Genomic DNA, 21497 nt, shown 5'->3' with positions numbered 1-21497 from the left:
CAATGGGGAAATGGACTAACCCAAAGTGCACTGTAAGCATTGGTATTGTACACAACAGGTATTTCGGGAGCTTTAGGTGACACCTAACAGGGATGCCTCTGCTTAGCGAATAAATTGTAGCAACAATTAAATGATTTACGTATTAACTTTGTTTTGTAAAGTGCTAGGTTTAGTCATCAGGGTAGTCAAAGCAGAGATGATGGTACATACGACTAATGTAAAATAAAAACAAAAAAACATGTCTGTTGTTATTCAGTCAGGAGTCAGGACCCCTGATCTGTGTACAGTGCTAACAGTCAAAATGTGCATTGCCCAATTAAGTGCGTGGGATAACGCCCCTCCCCTTCCACTTTAGAATACACACATGTACTGTGATTCCGTAACAAACACGAAGATGAGTCTGCCTGACAGATCAGAGCCGCGCGCACACCTCTCTCTCCGATAGTGACGGACCAAAAATACCGAAAGCAAAAATAGCGCACCTTGGCCGGTGCAACTGTGTGCAGCAGTGTGCAGCGCCGAGTCCCACTGGGAGGTCCGCTTCAAGGCAGCGGTGAATAATCTCGCGCTTCACACGGACTCTGTCCTCCATCCCAGCCCTGTCAGAGGAAAGGAGCCGTTTCCTGTTATTCTGCGCTCGCCTAATTTCTCATTTAAATGCTGGCCCCGGCTAATAGCCGAGCGGACTCTCAGGATGGCACTCCGCAGAGGGATGGGAGGCTGCAGACTTCTCCAGCTGCCGCTGCTGCTTCTCTGTGGTAAGAGCGCGCGGTTTCAAAGAATCACAGGTTTTTATGAGGGGGGATGTATGCAGTTCTTTCTGTGGTATCCTAACTTCGGTCTGATATATACTGCGGTGCTATGGAGTTATAATAGTGGAGTTCCACATGGTTCTGTTCCTCTTTAAATGTAATAACAGTCCGGTTTCAGATTTCACCCGGCAACAAGAATGCCCTAATGATTCGTGTTCGAGCGAGGAGGTGAGCGGACTGGGGACCTACGGGGACGGGGGAGAGTGGTGCAAACAACCGGCAGCACGCAGACACGTGTCATTTGTCCCGTGTTTAGTTAACTTTTTGTCCGAGTTTTGTAGTTCGTTTGATTTGTTTGGTTTTTCATGTGATGGGAATTAGTGTGTTTTCTTGTATAGCACACACTCCGAACCGTACCGCATCGCATCTAAGCACTCTTTATTTAAGCAGTCCTTTTTTTTTTAAATGTATCTAGATATTATGTATAGTCATGTGTGTTGCCTTTCGGTTACATAAGACACAAACACAGCTTGATGAGAAGAAGGGAAAGATTAAAGTGCATTTGTGTGTAATGACCAACCATAGATGTTCTGTTCTGAATGCAATTAAAATGAATGAGGTAAGGCGAGTTGACAAGATCACACAGTATGGTCAAGTGGGAGAAGTTAGACTCCCCCCTCCCCACAGCCGGCCCTACTTAATTAGCAGGGCTGGCTTGCATTCGCAGTTCGGCCATGAGCATGTATGGTAGGATTGGGTACTTGTTGGTCGCATTGGTTTCGCACATGGGCCAGGTTTAGGATGCGGAGCTCAGTGCACTCCTTACCGCCAACAATTTGGTTCAATGTATCTCCAAAGGGCAACTTGACCCAGCATTAGGAGCGCAGCCATTATCCCATCCGGAGAGCTCAGAGTGGCAGGATGAGCGCAGTGAGAGGAGATCTGCATTCACTGTTAAAAATGGAACAGCCCTAGTGCTGGCTGTCCTGATGTCTACATGACACCTTGCTTTTAAGCTTTGCTAGTGGATATCCTTCTTAAACTCTTGCAGGTTAGAAAATGTTTCTCAGGCATGGCTTATTAGATGTTAGACTGCTTGTCACCATCGAAAATTACATGATAATTCTACCAGTAAAGTTCCATTAGCATTGTACCTAAGATACATCATTACACATCAATAAAACACTTGAAGATAATAGCAACACGTTACATCAATCCGTCCAAATAAGTTACTCATTTACCCTCTTCATCTCACCCATCCACCCACCTCAGACATCGACCCAACTCATTCATCCACCTATTCAACTCTTCTATCCACCGAGTCGCCAACGCAACCAATCATTCATTCATTCATTCATCCTTCCACACCATCTTACCATCCACTCACCCATCCAGCTAGCCATCCATCCATCAACCCATCCCAGAGATCAGTCTAACCACTCATTCATTCACATCCAACCTATGCATCCACCAACCCATCCATAAAGTGCGTGTACATAGATAAACAGGGATCTAATGACTACAAAAAGATTCAGTTCATCTTGTGCTCTGTCTCGGAGATAAATTGAGGTGGTCTTGATACCCTTTATGCAGTGCTTAATTTATATATATATATATATAAAAAAAACAACAGTGAAAGGGCCCAAATCTTTTCTTAGGAGTCCATCACTGGTGGTTTCTGAAGGCCCGGGTTGCTGAATATCAAGACTACCTACTCATTATTCCACGTCATGCCTCTTTTGTACACCTCCCATCTCTTTATCTCACACGTGGGGGTTCGTTTGCAACCCTGAGTTCTACCTTTATTACCAGTTTTCTAACTTTTTCTGCCACAATCTTTCTCCCTTTACTGTATGTTATTGTCTTGCCATTAAGGGTCAAAGTCTGATAATGAAAAATACTTCCCTCACTTGTGTTCCCATCTGTAGGGGACCTGGCCCGGCAGTCTGGACTGTTCCCTTTGGGGCAGGACTAAGTAGATTTCCTATGGCCAGGACCACTGGAATTATGTGACTGTGCAGACGCATCAATTTTCGCATATTTATAGATTTGTTGCATTTGCCACATAATCCATCATCTGTCACAATCTGCAGATTTTGACAAAAAATATTTGTTTCTGGCTAAAATAGTTCAAAAGTTACTAAAAACGCATCTGCACGTGATTCCGCGCAGTGGAAGGACTTTTGCCCGGTCACTTTTCTGTTGCTTATTGCTATATTTGGGTATTGAACAGTACTACTGAGGTGCACCCAATGCCCAGACAGTGTTAACATGTGTAATAAGTACAAAATAACGAAGTAAAACTATAAAAAATTGTGCAGCAAACCCGCCAAAATTTCCTTTTCTTCTGCATAATTTACTGAACCCTGCCGCATAATTTGCCCTCTCCTGCTGAATAATTCTAGTGGCCCTGCCTCTAGCTCATCTCAGTCAAAGGTGGCACCGTGAGTGAAAAGCGATGGCCTGGAATGCATCTCAGTGGGGTTGCCTGTAGCTGAGATGAGTTCATTCATGCATTCCTTCTACCACTTTGTTGATTGTTCTCTTTTACACCTACACAGTCATATACCGGAATTATCCTTCGCCTCCCCAATGTCTCATACCTCACATTAATAGAATGACAATGTCAGCTTTTTTCTCAACTCACTGAAAACAAACAAAACTCTTCAAGTCCACAGAATACCTGAAAACAGCTACACACCCTCTTTTTTGCTAGACCACATGAATACTCTCGTATTAATTAATTATTTTCTCAGATATTGATTCTCCATTCAGCTGTGATCCTCTGGCACTTTTTCTCGTCTACAAAATCCACTTTACTATCTGTTTTTTGTACTGTTGTCCAGTTTTGTAAAATAAAATGAATCCACATCATCAGATCAGAAACGACAGTCAACCAAAAACATCACAGACATCAATACCCCAAAATGTCAAGGGTAGAAGAAATGACACCACATACTCTTTGACCTCCCGTGACATCACAGGGATTAACCCATTTGCCCACCCATGATTCTTGAACAGACTCCTATTTACTGTTGTTAGGCTAACAGGAATTTAAGGAGTCGAACTATAGAAAGTAATGAGGGCACTTCCTGCCACAGCCATCATGACCTTTAAGGACAGGGGTATCAAGACCAGTGGTAGGGTTACTGAAGGACAAATTATGGGTAGCAGCTGGCTCGCTCTAGTTGATGTCCACGGAAAACACCTGCTGACCCATTAGACGCGTTCGCCAGTCTCAATGTCAGAACTTTTCGACAACACAAATTAGTGGTATTGAATGCTGCCCCTATAGCAGACGCAAACATCTCAAGATCTGTCGTCAACTGGCACCATGCAACCTGCTGACTAAATAGACTAAAACACACTTGAAGGCAGCCTGAGGGACACCTATTGAATGTGACTCAAGAGCAAAAATAACTAAAAAAAGTAAAAATTAATGTGACATCAACATATAGCTTGTGTTGATCCAATGAAAGACATTAATAACTTTAGGCGTGTCATACACTGTCTTGGACCAATAGGGCTGTGAACCTATGTTTTCTTCTCCAGCAGAATATGAAAGCAATTCTATTTTTCTAATTTTCATAAATTTTGTAATATTTCCTGGTGTACCTTTTGATTTTGCTCTGCATCTGACTCATGTAGAATGTGACAGCACGTTTTCCAAAAATGTTGACTCAGTAAAACGTATATCCTTCCACTTTTTTATCCTGTCCTTTCCGCCTCGCCATACCGAAATGCAGAACAATGTGTTCCTTAGTAACAGTCCAGAAGTTAAAAAAATCACATTTGGAGATGCTGAAACAAGATGTATTTATTTTGGAGCCTGTGCTTAAAAGATGAAAAGGACAATATAGAATACTATGTTCGAAACGAGCACTTTTCTCAAGTTCGTACATCCAATCTCAGTGTTCCATAGCCATTACTACAAATTCTAGATAATAACGGCAATGTTTGTGCATTTTATCTGCTTACAGCTCTATTGATTGTCTTCCAAGTCTACTTCCTCACTTCCTTAATGTCAATGTTTTAGGGAAAATGAAAGATAAAAGTATTTAATGCAGTGTAATGTGGGAGAGAGCCTCTGAAAGACATATTTCTACCCCTGGAGAACAAAGGCAGTAGAGGAGCAAAAAATATGCTATTTAGCAGAGTCATCAGGAGCAGCCGGTACAGGTAGGAGCAGCAGGGGGGGCGCGGAGTGGAACGGGGGTGGGGGGAGTCGACACACAACGGGATAGGGGAAATAAATAAAACCACTTACCTTGTGCTCGCCGCATCGATGACTCGGGTCATTACTGACACTGTCTCCTGCCTGAACATTTAACCGACAAATTTCCTGTATCATATGTGCTAGTTTAATTAGTTTAATGGAAGCAAAATAAGACTACAACACCCAGCATGCGTGAAGCTATTACAGAAAAGTCAAGGACTTTAAAAAGTGATCGTAATGATTGTCTTTAATAACCTGGACGGGGGTAGTCACCCCGATTCCATGGGCTCTGATAAGGGATCCTATGGTTAGATTTCTGGATGGAGACTCGGGAGCAATGAAGAGAACATCCTCAAGGTGGAAAATAATTGGAAAAGCTGTTTATCAGGAGTGGTGCAGGCAACACTGGTAATAGCAGTGGAAATGGGATTGGGACGGACATGGAGACTGGGACGGCCATGGAGACTGGTAGTAGTGCAAAATGTAAGCGGGCGCTGGAGACTTAGGCCCCCATTAGGATGGAGGGCGGACTTCAGTCCACCCACCACCCTAGCGGTGCTGGGACCGGCCGCAAGTGGTGTGGCGGACCCGCACTGCCAATTAGGATGTGACTGCCACCCTGGCGGTCGTATCCCGCATATTCAACATTGTGGTGGGCGGTGCTGTAAGCAGCACCCGCCACAATGTTGAAGATGCGTGTTGGTGTAGCCCCTGAATCCCCCCAGGGCCCAAAACGGGCCCCCAAAGTAAACACTGCATACCTTTCCATGGCGGAGTCTCCGCCATGGAAAGGCATTTGTCCGCACACATCATAATATGGATGGCGGTGCCTGCAAGGCACTGCCACCATATTATGGGCCTTTTCTGCCCAGCAGGCAATCGTGACAATTGCCTACGGGTGGAAAAATGGCAGACGGTCTTTCCGTCCGCCGGGGTACCCCCCGCCATGCTGAATGTATTTCACTAGGTCTGCTAATTCATCCTGAATTAGACTTGAAGTAATAAGTGGTTTTCCGTATTAGTAGAATATTGGTACCTAGTCATATAACTCCAAAGTTTCTGGCTCTTTCTTACAGGGGGACTTGAGGGCTTTTACATTAAGGGTTATCTCGAAAGGCTAGAAACATTGTGCAACTCGAGCCTTTTAGTGTAAAAGTACAGCTAACCCTAAACTTGTGTTAGGATGTGCCATGTAACTTCATTCACAATCCCACACCTAATCAAGGCCAACTGGGCCTGCAAAATGTACCCATGACTAGGGTCATCTCTAGGGGGCATGAACAAGCATCACCTCCTCTAGGGTTGGTCAAAAATTGAACAGGCCCCCACACCCAGCCTCATCCTGACCCCCATCTTCCAGAACCCTCTCTCCAGTTAAAAGGTGAAAGTGGGCAGGTTAATAACAGTGACAAAACCTGCCAGGTAAGTCTTTTAAAATTGGCGGGGTGGGTTCTCAGTCAATTAATATTCTTCTCACATTGTGACTGCAATAGTATGGTCTCAGAAAGAGACATCAACTTGACCCACTGACCAGAGCTCCCCTTCTCCCTCTGTGTCTGAGACAACATTTCTCCTGTTGCAATATCCCAGGCATTTTCACCTTCAAGTTGTGGCCTTCTGTCACAGTGGAGGAGGGGAAACATTCTTTACCAAGCAGTCACTACCACTATCTGCCTTTACAATGCAGTCACTACCCCAACGGCGACGTTACCACTTGTTCCTTTACCCCACAAGTCTAATTTGGATTTGAAGTCCAACACCTACCCTACTGTTGCGTAGGCTGAAGTTGGAATACTAAATTATACTACTCCATAGTCCAGCACCCCCCTAAGCCAAGTCATTGTAACCACTTGCGTAATAAACATCGCAGTCTGGGTAGAGACTGCATTGTAAAGGCATGCGTGGTAAATGCATATGGGGTACTGTCATACAACCTGAAGGAGGTGTTAGAGTACTCCTCCAGCTGCATGAACGATGGCAGTCCTCCAAGTTGTTTATTGTAGCCTTTTGACTTTTCCACATAAACAGCAATGCAGTTGGGAACATTCATTTATATTTGATTTACTTTGTATGTGGCTCCTTGTCACTGGTGGACTTTGCTATGTTTTTTTCAGTGTGTTCATCAAGAAATCTTGGCCGAGGGCAATCTGGTTCTCACGAAAAGCAAGTGGCTCTAAGCTTTTGGCCCACATCATGATACTTTCTTTTAATGATGAGTTGGACAGATTAAGTACTATAACTTTGGGGCTGGTGTTTGCATCTTCAGATTGGCTCACCACTCCGAGGGCCCTGATGATTCCATTTGGGATGTCCTCTGCAACACTTCTCAGAAGATCCCCATAAGGCATGCATAGATTTGGTCTTCTCCTGCTGCCTCTTTTAGGTTACAAATTCGTAATTTCTCTCTGCTAGGGCTATTCTGCAGGTACTCACATTGCTTTTAGAGGGCCTCTTTTCTTTGAGATTCTTGATGCACCACTGTGATGTGAATGAACTGCTTTGAGTCTGCATTTGCCAGTATCTGGATTTCTGCTGATTCAGCCCTTTGAGTTAAGGACAGTACCTCCAATTTATTATCAATGTCCTTGGCTAGGCCTGCCTTTGGTTCCACAAGGCCCTCTGTAATTTTGTTTTCAAATCCTGACTTTAATTCAGCGAAACAAGATATTTGTCCCTCCTGTGTCAAAGAATATGGGTGTTGTGTGGTTAATTTGTTTCGTGATAATGTACTCTCATTAATGGTACATTTTAAAACGGCTCAGTGTTGTCTGTCTTGGCCTCTTGGGAGTTTGCTAAATGTGGTGAGCTTAGATATTGCAAACCTTTTCCAGAAAAGCCAATTGGGCCGTGAAATTGATTCCTGTCTTCTTACCGTGAGGCATCACCGTCACCACCAAGCCAGAGAGAGTCTACACCGGCCTTGTTTACTGCAGTGCAAACCTCATACTGCAGTTAACTGATGTGTCTAGTACTGTATTTTCAATCCTTACAGATCTGCAATAGAGAATTATACTTGTTCTGTCAGGCCCCATTTGTCAGGGAGGGTAGAGAGTCTTCAGGGCAAATCCAATCAAATGTGGGCAGCGAACCATACCCTTTGGCCCTGTGCTGCTTCTGGCAAAACTATCCTATTAGCAAAAATGTCCTCATCACATCCATTGACCATAGTTTCAATGGAGCCAGTAAATCAAGGGCCACCGCAGACATTTCCTGGAGAAACGTTCTGTCCTCTCCCAGAAGAGCATATTCACTGATCTGGGTAATTGGATCTTTGCTGTTTTCCGTCCTGGCATTTCTCTTTCTCAGCACCTTTCCCCTTACCAATTCAGGAAGCAGAATGATGGGCTGTCACCAACATTTTAGTCCCTGTGCTTTTTCTCTCCAATACTCCGACAGCTCTCAGAGTTGCCATGGAGGGTATGCCAGGCACACCACATATTCACCCCTAGTGCTGGGCTGGGCTGCCTACAGATTCAATTTAGGCTGGAGCAGGAATCCAATGCCACAGCTTGCCTCAGGGCCAGTGGTAGGCACAGAACGTTGCAGAGATGATGTTAACATCCCACTCTCTTGGACAGAACTCCAAAAATTATTTTTAAAAATGAAAAGCTTTAATCATGTCCAGAAAATTTAACATGTGATATCTGCCTCCCAGGAGGATATTCAAAATATGATAAACTATAGAAAAAGCTTTTAAAAAAGGATTTTGAATTTCCCATGGAACATGTAACCTTACCTAACCTTAACTATAATGGTGCTCCTGTGGCTCTATAATATTAATAGGTATAGAGGATAAACAATACATGAGGGGATATGGTGAACTTATGATCAAACTAAAGAGTCAAGTATTTTGGAAAGATCACCAGGCTTCCATAAAGTTACATCTTATGTATTTATTATATTATACATGTTTTCAAACAGGAAATGTGTACTGGAAGCAGTACTATATTGTACCATTGCACATAGCATACTTTGCTACTTTCTAGGTGTCTCATTGGGGGAAATCCATAATACACAGGGATGATGTAATTTGCATGTATTATGGAAACTAAATTATTCATGTGCGTGGTGTCTCTCCTGTGAAATATAGGTTTTTCAACCACTAAAGCATGCACTCAATTTTCTCTATAAACTCAAGTTGCTCTTTAACTTCTTTCTCTGCCCCACCAAATACATCTTAATGGTCTATTTATAAATTACGAAAACTTGCAACAATGCCAGTAGTAGCAGGTTCAGGCAGGATTTTATTCCTGATGATATCACATCTCCATTTTCCCACCTTTAGCTCCCCAGGAGCCTTCTTTCTGAACTGTTGAGAGATTAGTGGAAGTGCAAAGAGAAAAAACTAGAGAAGCAAGCATTGGCAAAGCCAATATATCGGGCATTGACTCAGTGTTGTAGCAAGGGAGAGGTGGGCAGCAGCAAATGCAAAAAATTTCGCCGGCATCCCCCCACCCTGTTTTGTTTTATCATGTTTTCTGGAAAGCTTTACTGTTAAGTTACCAGGCCCTTGTCAATCTGAAAAAAAACAATTTGGTAAAAGAAAAAAGGTTTTATGGTCTCAAAAAGTGCACATTGGCGAAGAGTAGGCCAAGGCACTAAAGCAAACTACTTTGTCTGCGGATGTGCTCCTTATAAAGGATGAAAATGCCGTCACTAACATGAAGTTAGACAATGGTAAAGTGGGCAGACGAAAAATGTTAATGTCACTGACACAACAACAGACCAATGGATGAAATGGGCTGGCTGAGAACTCCTAATACAAAGTATATTATACGCCAGACCTAACAAGCATCGGCAAAGCCAATAAGCCTTTTGGCTATCTCAGTACTTGAGTTGTCAGAATATTTGGACTCAAAATCCAAATACTGCCATAGTAGGCCCGGCACTGAAATGGACTAATTTCTAATTTGTCGGTATATATACAGCTCTGTAGAGATATATATCTATATATAGATATTTATCTATATATATATTTACAGACAGAGAGTGAATTTTAAGTATGTTAAGGCTCACAAACAGAGGTTAGAATTGGAGCAGCGAGCCCTTAATCCTTTTGTTGTTACTTCGCAGCCCCAAGATTTAACAATTCTGACCACGGACCTTTAAAACATATGTCTGCCTGCTGCTTTTACTAGTTTTATTAGCTGGATGTTTACCTTGCTATCCATCAGTGTTTCTAAACATGTTTCTTTTTCATTAAAGATTGCTTACAATTAACACCCATGGTGGTCCTTCAGGTTCAAAGGTCATGACATGCTACTTCCTTAGAGGGCCTGTGCCATCACTCACTACCTCTACGATTTTAGTGAAATTATAAATTGAGCCTCGAGATGCTGCACACGTTAGGGAATGACAGAATAGATAGTTACCATTATCACTTTAAATTAATCTGTGTACTGCACCCTACTATTCCCCACTGACTGTGACACAGTCTGTGTCTGTGTGATACCCAGAGATCCCAAGTTTTTCCGTTCCAGTCCAGGGTTTTTCGTTGCCTGCTGATATTTGGTGTCCTGTTTGACCCATTATTCACCAGGACTAAAAGTCCCAGAAGTGAAAGAAAATACCTGGAAACGCTAAACTTACTCATGCATGGAAAAAGAAACTTAAAATCTCAGGAGGTGGAAAGTAAAGAGAAAGACACACATACTCACAGAAACACCATGGCGCGGTGTGCTTGCTTACATCTACGAGGGCATATTGGGAGTTTAGTAAAGCGCACTAATAGCAAAATAAATCAATTCATGCATTTGACCTTACACGATATTTTATCAGAGAACTCTCCTTTTTCTGTTCAGAAAAGACCCCCTCACGGGGTAGATTGTAGAAGCGAAGTCGAGTGCAGTGTAGACCCAATAGCTGCAGGACCGACCAGTGCGCAAGAAACCTCTCTACAGAGCAATCAGCAGCCGGTGTATATCTCTGACTATTCAATACTTCCGTGTAGCAAAATTGCACTCAAATGGGGAAAAGTTAGGTATCCTGATCTGGTATTTTCACATAACCCGGGTTAACGTTTTAACAATGCATGCAAGAGTATACATTTCACCCGCTCGACTCCCGTTTGGGTATGAAATAAATGTAAATGTAAATGTAAATGAAAGACACATTAGCGGTCAAGTAGTGTCACGCATGGGAGTTGACAGATGGAACCATGACGAAAGAATACGTTTCCTGTCCTGGCCTTCACTTTTCAAATCAGGGATCCTGCGTGAGACCTCATTTTCGTTCTATTAGATTGAGCCAGTTGGATCAGCACACCTGAAAACAATGATATGTAAAATAAAACACTGGGAGTGGAAAATAAATTGCGCACTGCTGCTATGATTTCTTCTAGAAATACTGCTGCGGCACATTCCCCAGTCCTTTCTTTTGTGATGTGATAAACCGATAAAGGTATTTGTTTAATGTACAGGAGCTAAGGTGCCTTTATTTTTGCAAGTTGCAAGACTCCCTCAAATATGATTTAGTATAGTCTCCAACTAAAACGCATTTTTTTGTGAGAAATTTCCCATGCCAGCATAAAGTTAAGGTTGTGGAATTTGCACAAAATCTCAGGAAGCAAAAAGTTCTGTAGCCCTAGAGAAAGATGGGGAATGTCAATGGTGGAATGTTCCACAGTGCCTAGAAGTGCTATCAAGAATATTTGTGTACAACAAGAGGCTTGCAGCCCGCCCATTGCGTACAGTCTCTGGATTTATTCTCATTCTTATTTGCTGTCTTCTAATTGGCCAGCACGTGCTGATCTCACTTCCTCTTCTGATAGCTGGAGCGTTGACCAAGTACTGATTGCTTGAGCTTGATTGCTCTCCATCCACCAATGGCTCTGTGATTGAGGAACTTCTTTTATTTTTTCTTCATCCCTGTCCTCCTTGTTGAAACTCTTGCCATCTGTACCTGTGTTTTTTTTATAACAACATATTATTAGTTTTGAAAAAAAGACCAACACAGTACATGCACATTTGCCTATCGCCCACACAATGTAGTCATTCCCAAGCCACTCAAATCCTCAGTCCATATTGAGCCCCTCCCCCCACTTGCCCATGTTGTGTCATGCCTTGAGCAATATAAATTGATTTTCAACTTGGGCACACTAGTCCACTCCTGACCTCCATTCCGCCATGGTTGGTGCATTGGGGAGTTCCATCTACGAGCGATTCTATCTTAGCCACCATTGTGGCAACACATACAAATATGTGGCCAGCCCGGAAACCATCCACCTCATCAATCATGCCCGACAGTGCCACCTAAGGAGTCAGATCAAGATCCCGCTCCAAGATCGTCGAGAGTTCACTGCGCACTTGCCGCCAATATGCAGACGTAACCAGGCATGCCCAGATAACATGGTAAAAAAAATCATCCGAGGTCTTGGTACTGCGAAAGCAAGCCGGATGGGGGTTCCTGCCAGCCAGGTGCAAACAGATCGGGGTCAGATAGTTCATGTGAAAAAAATTCATTTGAGTCAGCCGCAGGCGTGTTGAAATAACCAATGTGCACGGGACCATCCTGGCCTCCTTCCAGTTGTTTCATCCAGCTCCTCCACCCAGCCTTCCCAGTGGAGCCCGAGCTTGTCACAAAAGCATGTGGGGCAATTGCAATGAGCGATTGGTTAACCTGGGACACTGCGACTCTGCTGATGCGACCAATCAGCAACTTTGCCTCCAGGGGACTGAATTGTACCTATCTTTTACTGTCCCATAAGCACTTCAAAGAAGCCATTTTCTCATTTGAAATGGATGTTTATTGTGACACCAGATGTTATCTGCTTTTTATTGCGTCACCAGATGTTATCTGCTTCCAAATGAATTTTCACTAAGGCATGGACATGTGCCAATCTCTTTCTTTATGTAATAGGATTTTGTGCCAAATGGCATAATTTTTTCTTTTTCACACCTTGGGGGATTAACTGATTTGCTCAGAAACACAGAGGTCTTGTACCGAGACCTAACCAGCATTGGCAAAGCCAATATGTCTCAGCTTTGAGTCTTTTGGATCTGCCTATGCCTTTTGTTCATGCTGTGCAGCATGGACATTGCTGACTTTGGCAATAATTTGTAACAATGCTGTATAGCAGAGTGACTTCTGTGCAGCCCGGCTAAAAATAATAGTAAAAAAAATAGCAAAAAAAAAAAGACTATGACTAAGAAGCATCCAGCGCTAACGCACTTTATAAAAAAAAAGAGCTTTAACCCTGTCTGGATCATAGTACTTTCTTGATCAGTTTTATCCACACTGCAGAGCATTTTTGCTGCTGTACAGGATGGCTACAAAACATTGCCGTAGCCAATAGCTCTCATAGGCGAGACGTATTGGGTTTACCATTGCTTGTTTCTTTTGCCTACTCTCAAATGTGTTTGTGATAGGCCCAATGTGTAGAAATGCAGATTTGTATTTCTCAATTACAAATGCAAAATTGCCGCCCTTAGATTGGAAAGGAAAAAGACAGGGGGCAGATGTACTATTCACAAGGAATATGGGACAAGTTGAGTACCCAAGTTTAGAGATGTGTGTGACAATATATTCATTATCCTAATCCACACCCAGGCCTGGTTACTCTTTGTACACTGACTACTGTGTCATCTATTCTCTGTGCTAGCAACTCGGTGGTTGAGGACACTGACCACGTCACCCAGGCTTGCATCCACACCCACAGCAGTACTAATTCCAACATGGAAACACACAGGGAAGTGCATGTATTATCTAGGCAAGGGTGGTTATGCATATTGAGGACCAAGGCGTAGAAGTAGAATAAGTTAAAGCCTATTAGATAGGATCCAACATCCACAACCGGGACCGTCTGACAAACCCAAGATCTCCAGAGCAACTGACTGTGTTGCTGGGGACCCGCAGTTGCCATTCCACTATCCGAGCTTGGGACCATAGTTGAACAATAACATATATATTGCCATACAGCTAATGTCGGTCTCGAGAGGACCGCATGCGCCTCCCTTACGAAGAGTGAAGCGACCAACTATATCACAACAGATTGGCTACAAAATTCTATTAAGAGGATAGATGACAACGACACACACCGGAATCCACCCAAGAGCCAACAGCACTAACGTGTATACCACCACTCACCATATGGTGGAAAGTCACAAGATTGGATTGGAACCCCTCAAATTACGGATAACGGTCAAGGGTCCAATGCAAACAAAACACAAGAATGTTATGTTGGTATGAAGAATATATTGGCCCCTAGTCCAAACAGTATGGAATAGGGCTGGTAACTACTGAGTGGTTATTTTAACCCAGTGGTTGGGGCCACTGGCACTCATTTTTCGGGGCTTTCCTCATCAGACTTTCATCCAGAAGAGAGAAAGGCAGAACAGTGTGAAAGAAGGAGGAAGAAAAAGGATGAAAAACAATGACATAAGGAGATAGGGGGATGTAAAATGAACCAGCAAAAATGAGATAAAAAGGCAGAAAGTTGAGGGTGGTGGATGAAAGAGACATGAGTTGGAATAAAGGCTACGTAGCTTTAGTATTTGGTGACCCTGACATTCGGCAACGCCGAAGGAAATTTACTGAGAAAAATATTGTGCCTGTACGCTTTCATTTACAAATGAAGCAGTGCAATTAAGGCACCCGGTAAATACTGTGCTCTGGGGGTGCTGTATTCACTGGCATAGTCAGGTGGTACACAGTGCGGAACATTTATTGTCACTCCCGGCTTGACAAAATGGCAAAAATATGTGTTTAAAACACATATTATTGCCATTTTGTCACCCCACTCAGTGTTGACACCCAGGGCAGCCCACACCCACCGCACCCCCCTTCCTAAACCACTGGCTGTATTTAGCTGCGTGATAGATATAACCGATTCTGAATGTGGCATGATGTGATCAGTTATCACTTATTCCCTCATAGTTTGCATTGTTGCAGGCCATTGAGCAGGCCCGGCGCGTGGAGGGTGTTTCGGTGGGGCGGAGAGACGGGGCAGGGAAGGGGCAGGGTGGGGGGTGCTAAAAACCGGAGTATGGATAATTGAAGGTAAGTAAACAATTTAATAAATAAAACGAATTTGGTAGTGCACCCTGCATCACATTTTGCGATGCAGGGCGCGCTACGAAATTCATTTTATTAATTAAATTGTTTACTTACCTTCAATTATCCATACTCCGGTTTTTAGCATCCCCCACCCTGCCCCTCCCCCGCCCCGCCTCTCCGCCCCACCGAAACACCCTCCACGGGCTGGGCCTGCCATTGAGCTGAGATATATTTAAACAGGATTTTCCGGATTAAATGTCTGTGGGGAAAATTGGGGGAAAGTGGGACGGTAATTTGATTTGATTTGATTTGATTTGATTTTTAAATTTATAGAGTGCAACGAATGCCCGGAGGTGTCTTTGCGCTAAGGACTCAGAGACATGTAAGGCTAAAATGCAAGTAACAATAGAGGTCAGATTGAAATAGCTATGTTTTTACAGCCTTCCTGGATGCTTTCAGATCTGAGCTGTTTTTAATTGTTGATGGAAGAAGGTTCCAGGATTTGGCAGATCTCAGCAAGAAGCTCCTGCCTCCCCATCGTGCTTGTTTGAACCTAGGGATTTGCAGCAGTTTTTGTTGTGCAGATCTAAGGTTCCTAGACGTAATATTTTATGCGCGACATCAAGTACGAGGGACCCTTCCCCTGGAGTGCTTTGAATGTAATGCACAATGATTTAAATATAATTCTTTTCTTAACCGGTAGCCAGTGCAATGCATCTAGCTGCTGGGAGACTGACTCGTGTTTAGGGAAATCCAGAATCAGTCTTGCTGCTGCATTCTGCAGACGCTGTAGCTTTTTCAAGAATTGAGTTTGGATCCCCAAGTAAAGTGCATTGCCATAATCCAACCTGGAAATGGCAAGGGCAGTCACCACTGTTTTTAGAGCATCAGGGCGAATAAAGGTGCAAATCTTTCTAATCATTTTGAGGATGGCCCAGAAACTGGAAGTATGGCAGTTGATATTGCTGTCGAAAGTCAGCCTACAGTCAAAAGTAATCCCAAGATTTTTTGCCTTTGAGAAGGGTGTAGGACATTCACCCAGTTCTGGAGGCCACCATTTCAAAGACCATGCTAGGGGGTTGGCACCCAGCAACAATACTTCGGTCTTACCGCCGTTAAGTTTAAGACAGTTAGATTGCATCCAAAAGTTAACATGGAGCATGCAATTGTTAAAGCGATCAGCAGTCTCCTTCTCATTATTGGTTACTGAGACGACTACCTGCGTGTCATCTGGATATGACACTACAAGAACCCAAACTGTCTTATCAGAGCGGCCAGAGTGGTCGCGTAAATATTAAACAATGTAGGGCTCAAGGACGAGCCCTGCGGTACTCCGCATTGCAGATTGAAAGTTTGAGAGCTGGATTCGTTTAATTCGACTCGAAAAGATCTTTCAGTGAGATAAGATGTTAAAAGAGTCGTGGCAGGTTCTTGAATGCCCATATCAGACAATCTAGTGATTAAGATTTTATGGTTGACGGTGTCGAAGGCCGGCAACAGATCTAACAATATCAAGGCGGCCTTCCCGTCTACCTCCAATGTCTTCCTAAGCTCCTCGCTTGCGATGATTAAGGCAGTTTTGGTTCCGTGGCCCTCTCTAAACCCAAATTGTGACTGATCGAGCAGATTATTGGAGGAGATGAAAGCAGAAAGCTGAGTGTTTAGCAATTTCTCCAGAACCTTAGAGCTAAATGGAATTCTAGAGATTGGCCGGTAATTATTGGGGTCGACTGGGTCCAGATGGGGTTTTATCAGCAAGGGTAATACCGATGCTATCTGCCAGGCTATAGGAAACTTCCCATGGAGTATAATCTCAGAGAATAGTTTATTTAGTTGTTCACTGAGAATTTCTAGAAAAAGATTAAAAATGTTTGGGGGGCAAGGATCAGAGGGTGCCCCAGATTTTGTGCTTATTATGGTTTCAGTGATCTGTTCTCTGGTTGGGAGGAAAAAAGAGAAACCAGGTGAGCTTGGAACAGGGTCACTCCTCCGAGGGAGTGATTGATTATGGAGATTGGAAAAAGTCCTGTAGACCAGCTCCACCTTATCTGCGAAAGCCTGGCCCAGCACGTTGCAAAAATCTGGGTTGTTATCTGATTTCGTTTTGGTCGGCAGTTTTGCTAATTTTCTGACGGTGGCAAAGAGTTCTTTACTCGAATTTTTAGAAGCCAAAATTTTTGTGGTGTAATAATTACTTTTTTCCTCTGTAATTTATTTTTTTATAGGTGGCTAGTACCTGTGCATACTCCTTTTTCAAATCTTTATTATAATTTTGCCTCCATTGTTTTTCTGTTCTCCTACAGTGCTGTTGTGGTTTCCTTAATTTATCTGAAAACCACGGTTCGGAAGGTTTATTCCTTCTTGAAAAAGTGTTTTTTAGAGGTGTTGTAATGTTAGTAGCCTTGGTAATCCAAGAGGTTATGTTCTGAACTGCCAGATTGATTTCGACCTGTAGGTTTGGCGTATTTGTCAGTAGTGATGACTGAAGGAAGTCACAGTCAATTAGTGTCCAATCTCGGTAGGTGTGGGTCACTGATAAGTTGGTCCTTGTCTTGTACTGAGGTAAGGCCTTGATGGTAAATATAGTGGCCCTATGATCTGACCACACCACTGATCAGACCTCCAGTATTTTGATGTTAGGGTTGGAGGTAAAAAGGCCGTCTAGAGTATGTAATTAACTGTGCAGTACTTACTCCAGTACTCGGGCAGGTTGGAAGGGGGGGGGGAGCATGAGATATTTGCATGTGGCAGCCTATCTCTGTGATGTCACAGATGAACTAAAACGACAGAATGGAATCTTCATCAAAATGCGGTGGCTCAAATATGTCCCTCACCTTTTCATCAACATCACAAAAAAACAACACCATCCTATTTTTGGGCTCCATTTACAAACTAAAATGTATTTCCTGTTGGAAGCAGAGGAAGTCTACCCATAACCATAACCACTATCAATACGTTATGAAGTATACACGTTGCGCTGCATTCCCGGCTTATGGATGTAAATGTAACAGGATGGATCTGGGATTCCCGTTATGGTTCTAGAAGCATATTTGGAACCTTAAATATAAAGTTTTGTCAAATGGTATGCTTTTAAAACTCATACATACCAATAGGCTCAGTCAGGTGGGAGACTCCTGATTGTTTATGCCCAAAATGACTTTATTTTAGTTACCTCCCACCAGAAATTGCCTCAGCTTCACTAGAAGTCAATGGGAAAAATACATTTGCCACGATTTTTTGTTTTTTCAAAATCTCCTACTTTCCTCTTCTAAAATGGTGGAATGTATGAAAACTTTATAGTGACTACCAACCCCAGTCTCAACATGCTACATTTACATGGACGGAAAAGGCTGGAAGAGTGTGTGCTCATTTAATGACATCATAGGCGGAGCAGAGAGTGGGTGTTGCCAGGCTGTTAGCATCAACCTCAGTTAAGAGCAAGAGGTGTCTTTTGGTTTGTAAACACACTGAAACAATCTGTCTGTCCATGCCCTTCCATATCTACTAAACATGCATACTCATATCACACAAACGTGCTAAGATGCCTGCAATTTTGACTCCCTGCTTGAAAAAACATATGAGTACCTGAAAATACACTTTCCCCAAATATTCCAGGACTGGAGTTAAAATTATTCGTTCTCTAAAATGTAAATCTATTCCTCCTCTTCAATTTTCTGGGAGAGCATTAACATGCGACTCCTGCCAGGATGCACATTTTTCTGGGGCGCTTCAAAGGTTTGAATGCAATGCTTCAGTAATGCTGGATACAATTTAGGAAGCCAATTTCCAGGAGAAAAGCTCAGACATCGCTATTTTGCATTATATAGGGAGTTGGGAAAATTCTATTGTGTCTGCAATGCTGAAAATACTTGCCCCATTCCTGGCCCAGGGCCAATATTGCTATTGTTACTTTTTCCCATGTAAGGATTAGGATATGAGGTTTCCTTTACAGTAAATGGCCACTACTTGACCTTTCATGTTGCATCTTCCCAAGGCAACTGAGTGAGTCAGATAATGGTCTGCTTCTCTGGTCTGTACTAGCCAGGATAACTGTTCAAACGTCTAACAATTAAGAGAGTGAATTATAAACATATAATTTTTATTCTCCAGTATTGGGGTGTCTTTCATAGATTCACATGCTTGAATATTCCCCGTCGTCAAAGTGGGAGTCCCACGGTAAATGATATAGCAATGTAGCCATAGCACAAGCATAGATACATCGAGAAAGCAAAAAACCATAGAGTTTTTCCTAGATAGACAACATATCACTTCTATGATATGTCTTAGTCATTATGTTTTGGTCCAAATTCCAGCCAATCAGGCGTCAGCTCCCTCTTAGAATGTTCTCCTCAGAGGCTCAGGCCCTCAGATTTTCTACCGCACGTCGTGTGAAGGGAGTCTCCCTGAGCTCTGCTCAGTTTTTCTTCTCAAATCTCTCAGGAACTTAGTTTTTGGGAATGTCTACCACCAAGAAGTCCCTCTTCAGGCCTTGTGGTACCCGTGGAAAGCAGAGACTTCATTCTGAAGACCCTTATAAAAAATTTATTTATTGTCTGTATCCTGAACATCAAGTTAAGGATTGCAAGATATGTAGAAGCTTCTCACAGAAGACCTTGAAAGATAGAGAAGGCCGTCTCGTGGCTACAGAAGTTAAAGACTTCAGAGAACCCTGTCTCTGATGTGGAGAGTGTGTCTTCCATCAAAACTTCTTCATCTTTGAAGAGAACCAATGAACATCAGAAGACATCTCCTAAACCTAAAGTGGTGAAGAAACATCACTACGACCACCCTTCCACTTCAAGAGGGGTGAGTTCTCCCCCTCAGAGTCTTCCTACTCCTGTTACGCCCTCGAAATCTGACTCTCAGGCGTCTAAGACTCCATCTATGCAGTTTATACCTCAGAAACTGCTATGCTCGTCGACGACTCCATCATCGCTTCCCCCATCGACGAGAGCTGCTGTCGTCGAGTCTACATCGACGACTTGACATCATCATCTATGAGTACGGCCTTGATCCTGTCGTTGGCATCTTCGCCATCGCCGGTGGCTTCGTTGACAGTTGCCTCGTCAACGGTGGCTTCGTCGAAGGTGGCTTTGTCGGCGGTGGCTTCGGCGGCATTGGCTTCATCGGCGGTTGCTTCGTCGACGGTGGCTTCGTCGATGGTGGCTGCATCGACGTTGGTTTTAGTTCCCCTGAAGTCAAGTTCTATTCTTCAATGGAGCCATTCGTCTTTAGAAGATTTAATGCCGATTCAAACTCCTTCTCAGCCTCCAGCAGTATTATTTTCTTCAGATGATGAAGATTCTGATGATGACGGTCGATTCAGGGCGGCTCGAAGTCTTTCAGAATTACTGATAAAATGTGAGGACTCAGATGAAGAAGACCTACAGGAAGAAGAAGAGGAAGAGGATGAAGATTACTCTACTTGTGGGACACACCCTGAGCCTGAACCTCTCATGACACAGATTCCCCTGACTCTTATTTCTAATCTACAGTATATGCTGGATGATTATAATCGCCGTTTTTCGAGATCAGAACAGGCCTCTCCAGCACCTCAACCACCTAGTCAAGCCGCTAAAGACCCATTGGTGGCACCTTCTGATTCTGCAACGAGGTCTCAACAACAGACCCCTCAAGTTTTAATTGAAGACAATGATGATGACAATGATGATGATGATGGTGAGAGAGAGGAGGGTGAGCTGGATGATAGATCCATACTTTCAGAAAGGGACAACTATCAAATTCAAACGCCATCCCCTACTCCAGCTCCTATAGATTCCCCGCCAGTTGACATAGGTAGTTTTCATGCGCTCATGGAAAGAGCAGCTAAAAGATTCCAAGTTCGCATGACAGTAACCGAAGAAGAGTGCTTCTTATATGATTTTAAAGAGCAGCCCCAAAAACAAGTCCGCTCTATTCCCATTATTGATTTTATTTGGCAAGAAGGATTAAAAATTATTCAAAATCCTAATTCTATTCCAGCCGCCCTACCGTGACTGGACAAGAAGTATAAGGCTCCTCAGAATACACCTGCATTTTTGATTTCTCAGACTCAACCTGATTCCATAATTACTCAGGCGGCACAAGGACGATCAAGAAACCCTTCGTCTCCAATATCCTCACCACCTGACCGTGAAGGTAGGTGCCTTGATGCCATAGGCAAGACATTCTCAACAATGGCAGCAACAACAGTTCGTGCAGTCAACTCAATGGCCATACTTGCCAGGTACGACCGAGAAATGAGGTCGGACATTTCTTCTCTAGTGCAATTAATACTGGAGTCTTCAAAAGCAGAAGCATTAAAGATTCTGCATGAGGGAGAAATGATTTCTTCTGAGATGATTGATTGTTGCATCGATATCTCTTCCACTGGTTTCTGCCTTTTGGCTGGTGCTGAGGTTCTCAGAAGGCAGGGCCGGCTCAAAGCAACATTTTTCCATGCGGAGGTTCAAACAAAAATATTAGATATGCCTTATGACGGGGAATTTTTGTTTGGCCAACATATAGATGATGCTCTCCAAACAATAAAGAAACAC

At 43.3% G+C, this 21497-nt stretch overlaps 1 protein-coding gene across 1 annotated transcript in view; it reads left to right on the top strand.

Moving 5' to 3' along the window:
* The first annotated feature begins 384 nt into the window (after nt 1-384).
* The window catches only part of RAMP2 (receptor activity modifying protein 2), a 320754-nt gene continuing 299641 nt past the window's right edge, over nt 385-21497 (top strand). Inside the window, exon 1 of the mRNA XM_078645361.1 lies at nt 385-758. Coding sequence (XP_078501487.1) covers nt 695-758 — 64 coding nt within the window. The 5' untranslated portion in view covers nt 385-694. The remainder of the gene's footprint in view (nt 759-21497) is intronic.

Source organism: Lissotriton helveticus, chromosome 5_1, assembly GCF_964261635.1.
Source record: "Lissotriton helveticus chromosome 5_1, aLisHel1.1, whole genome shotgun sequence".
Lineage (NCBI taxonomy): Eukaryota > Metazoa > Chordata > Amphibia > Caudata > Salamandridae > Lissotriton > Lissotriton helveticus.
The sequence above is the reverse complement of the archived record's forward strand: the minus strand, read 5'-3'. Positions and strand labels throughout refer to the sequence as shown.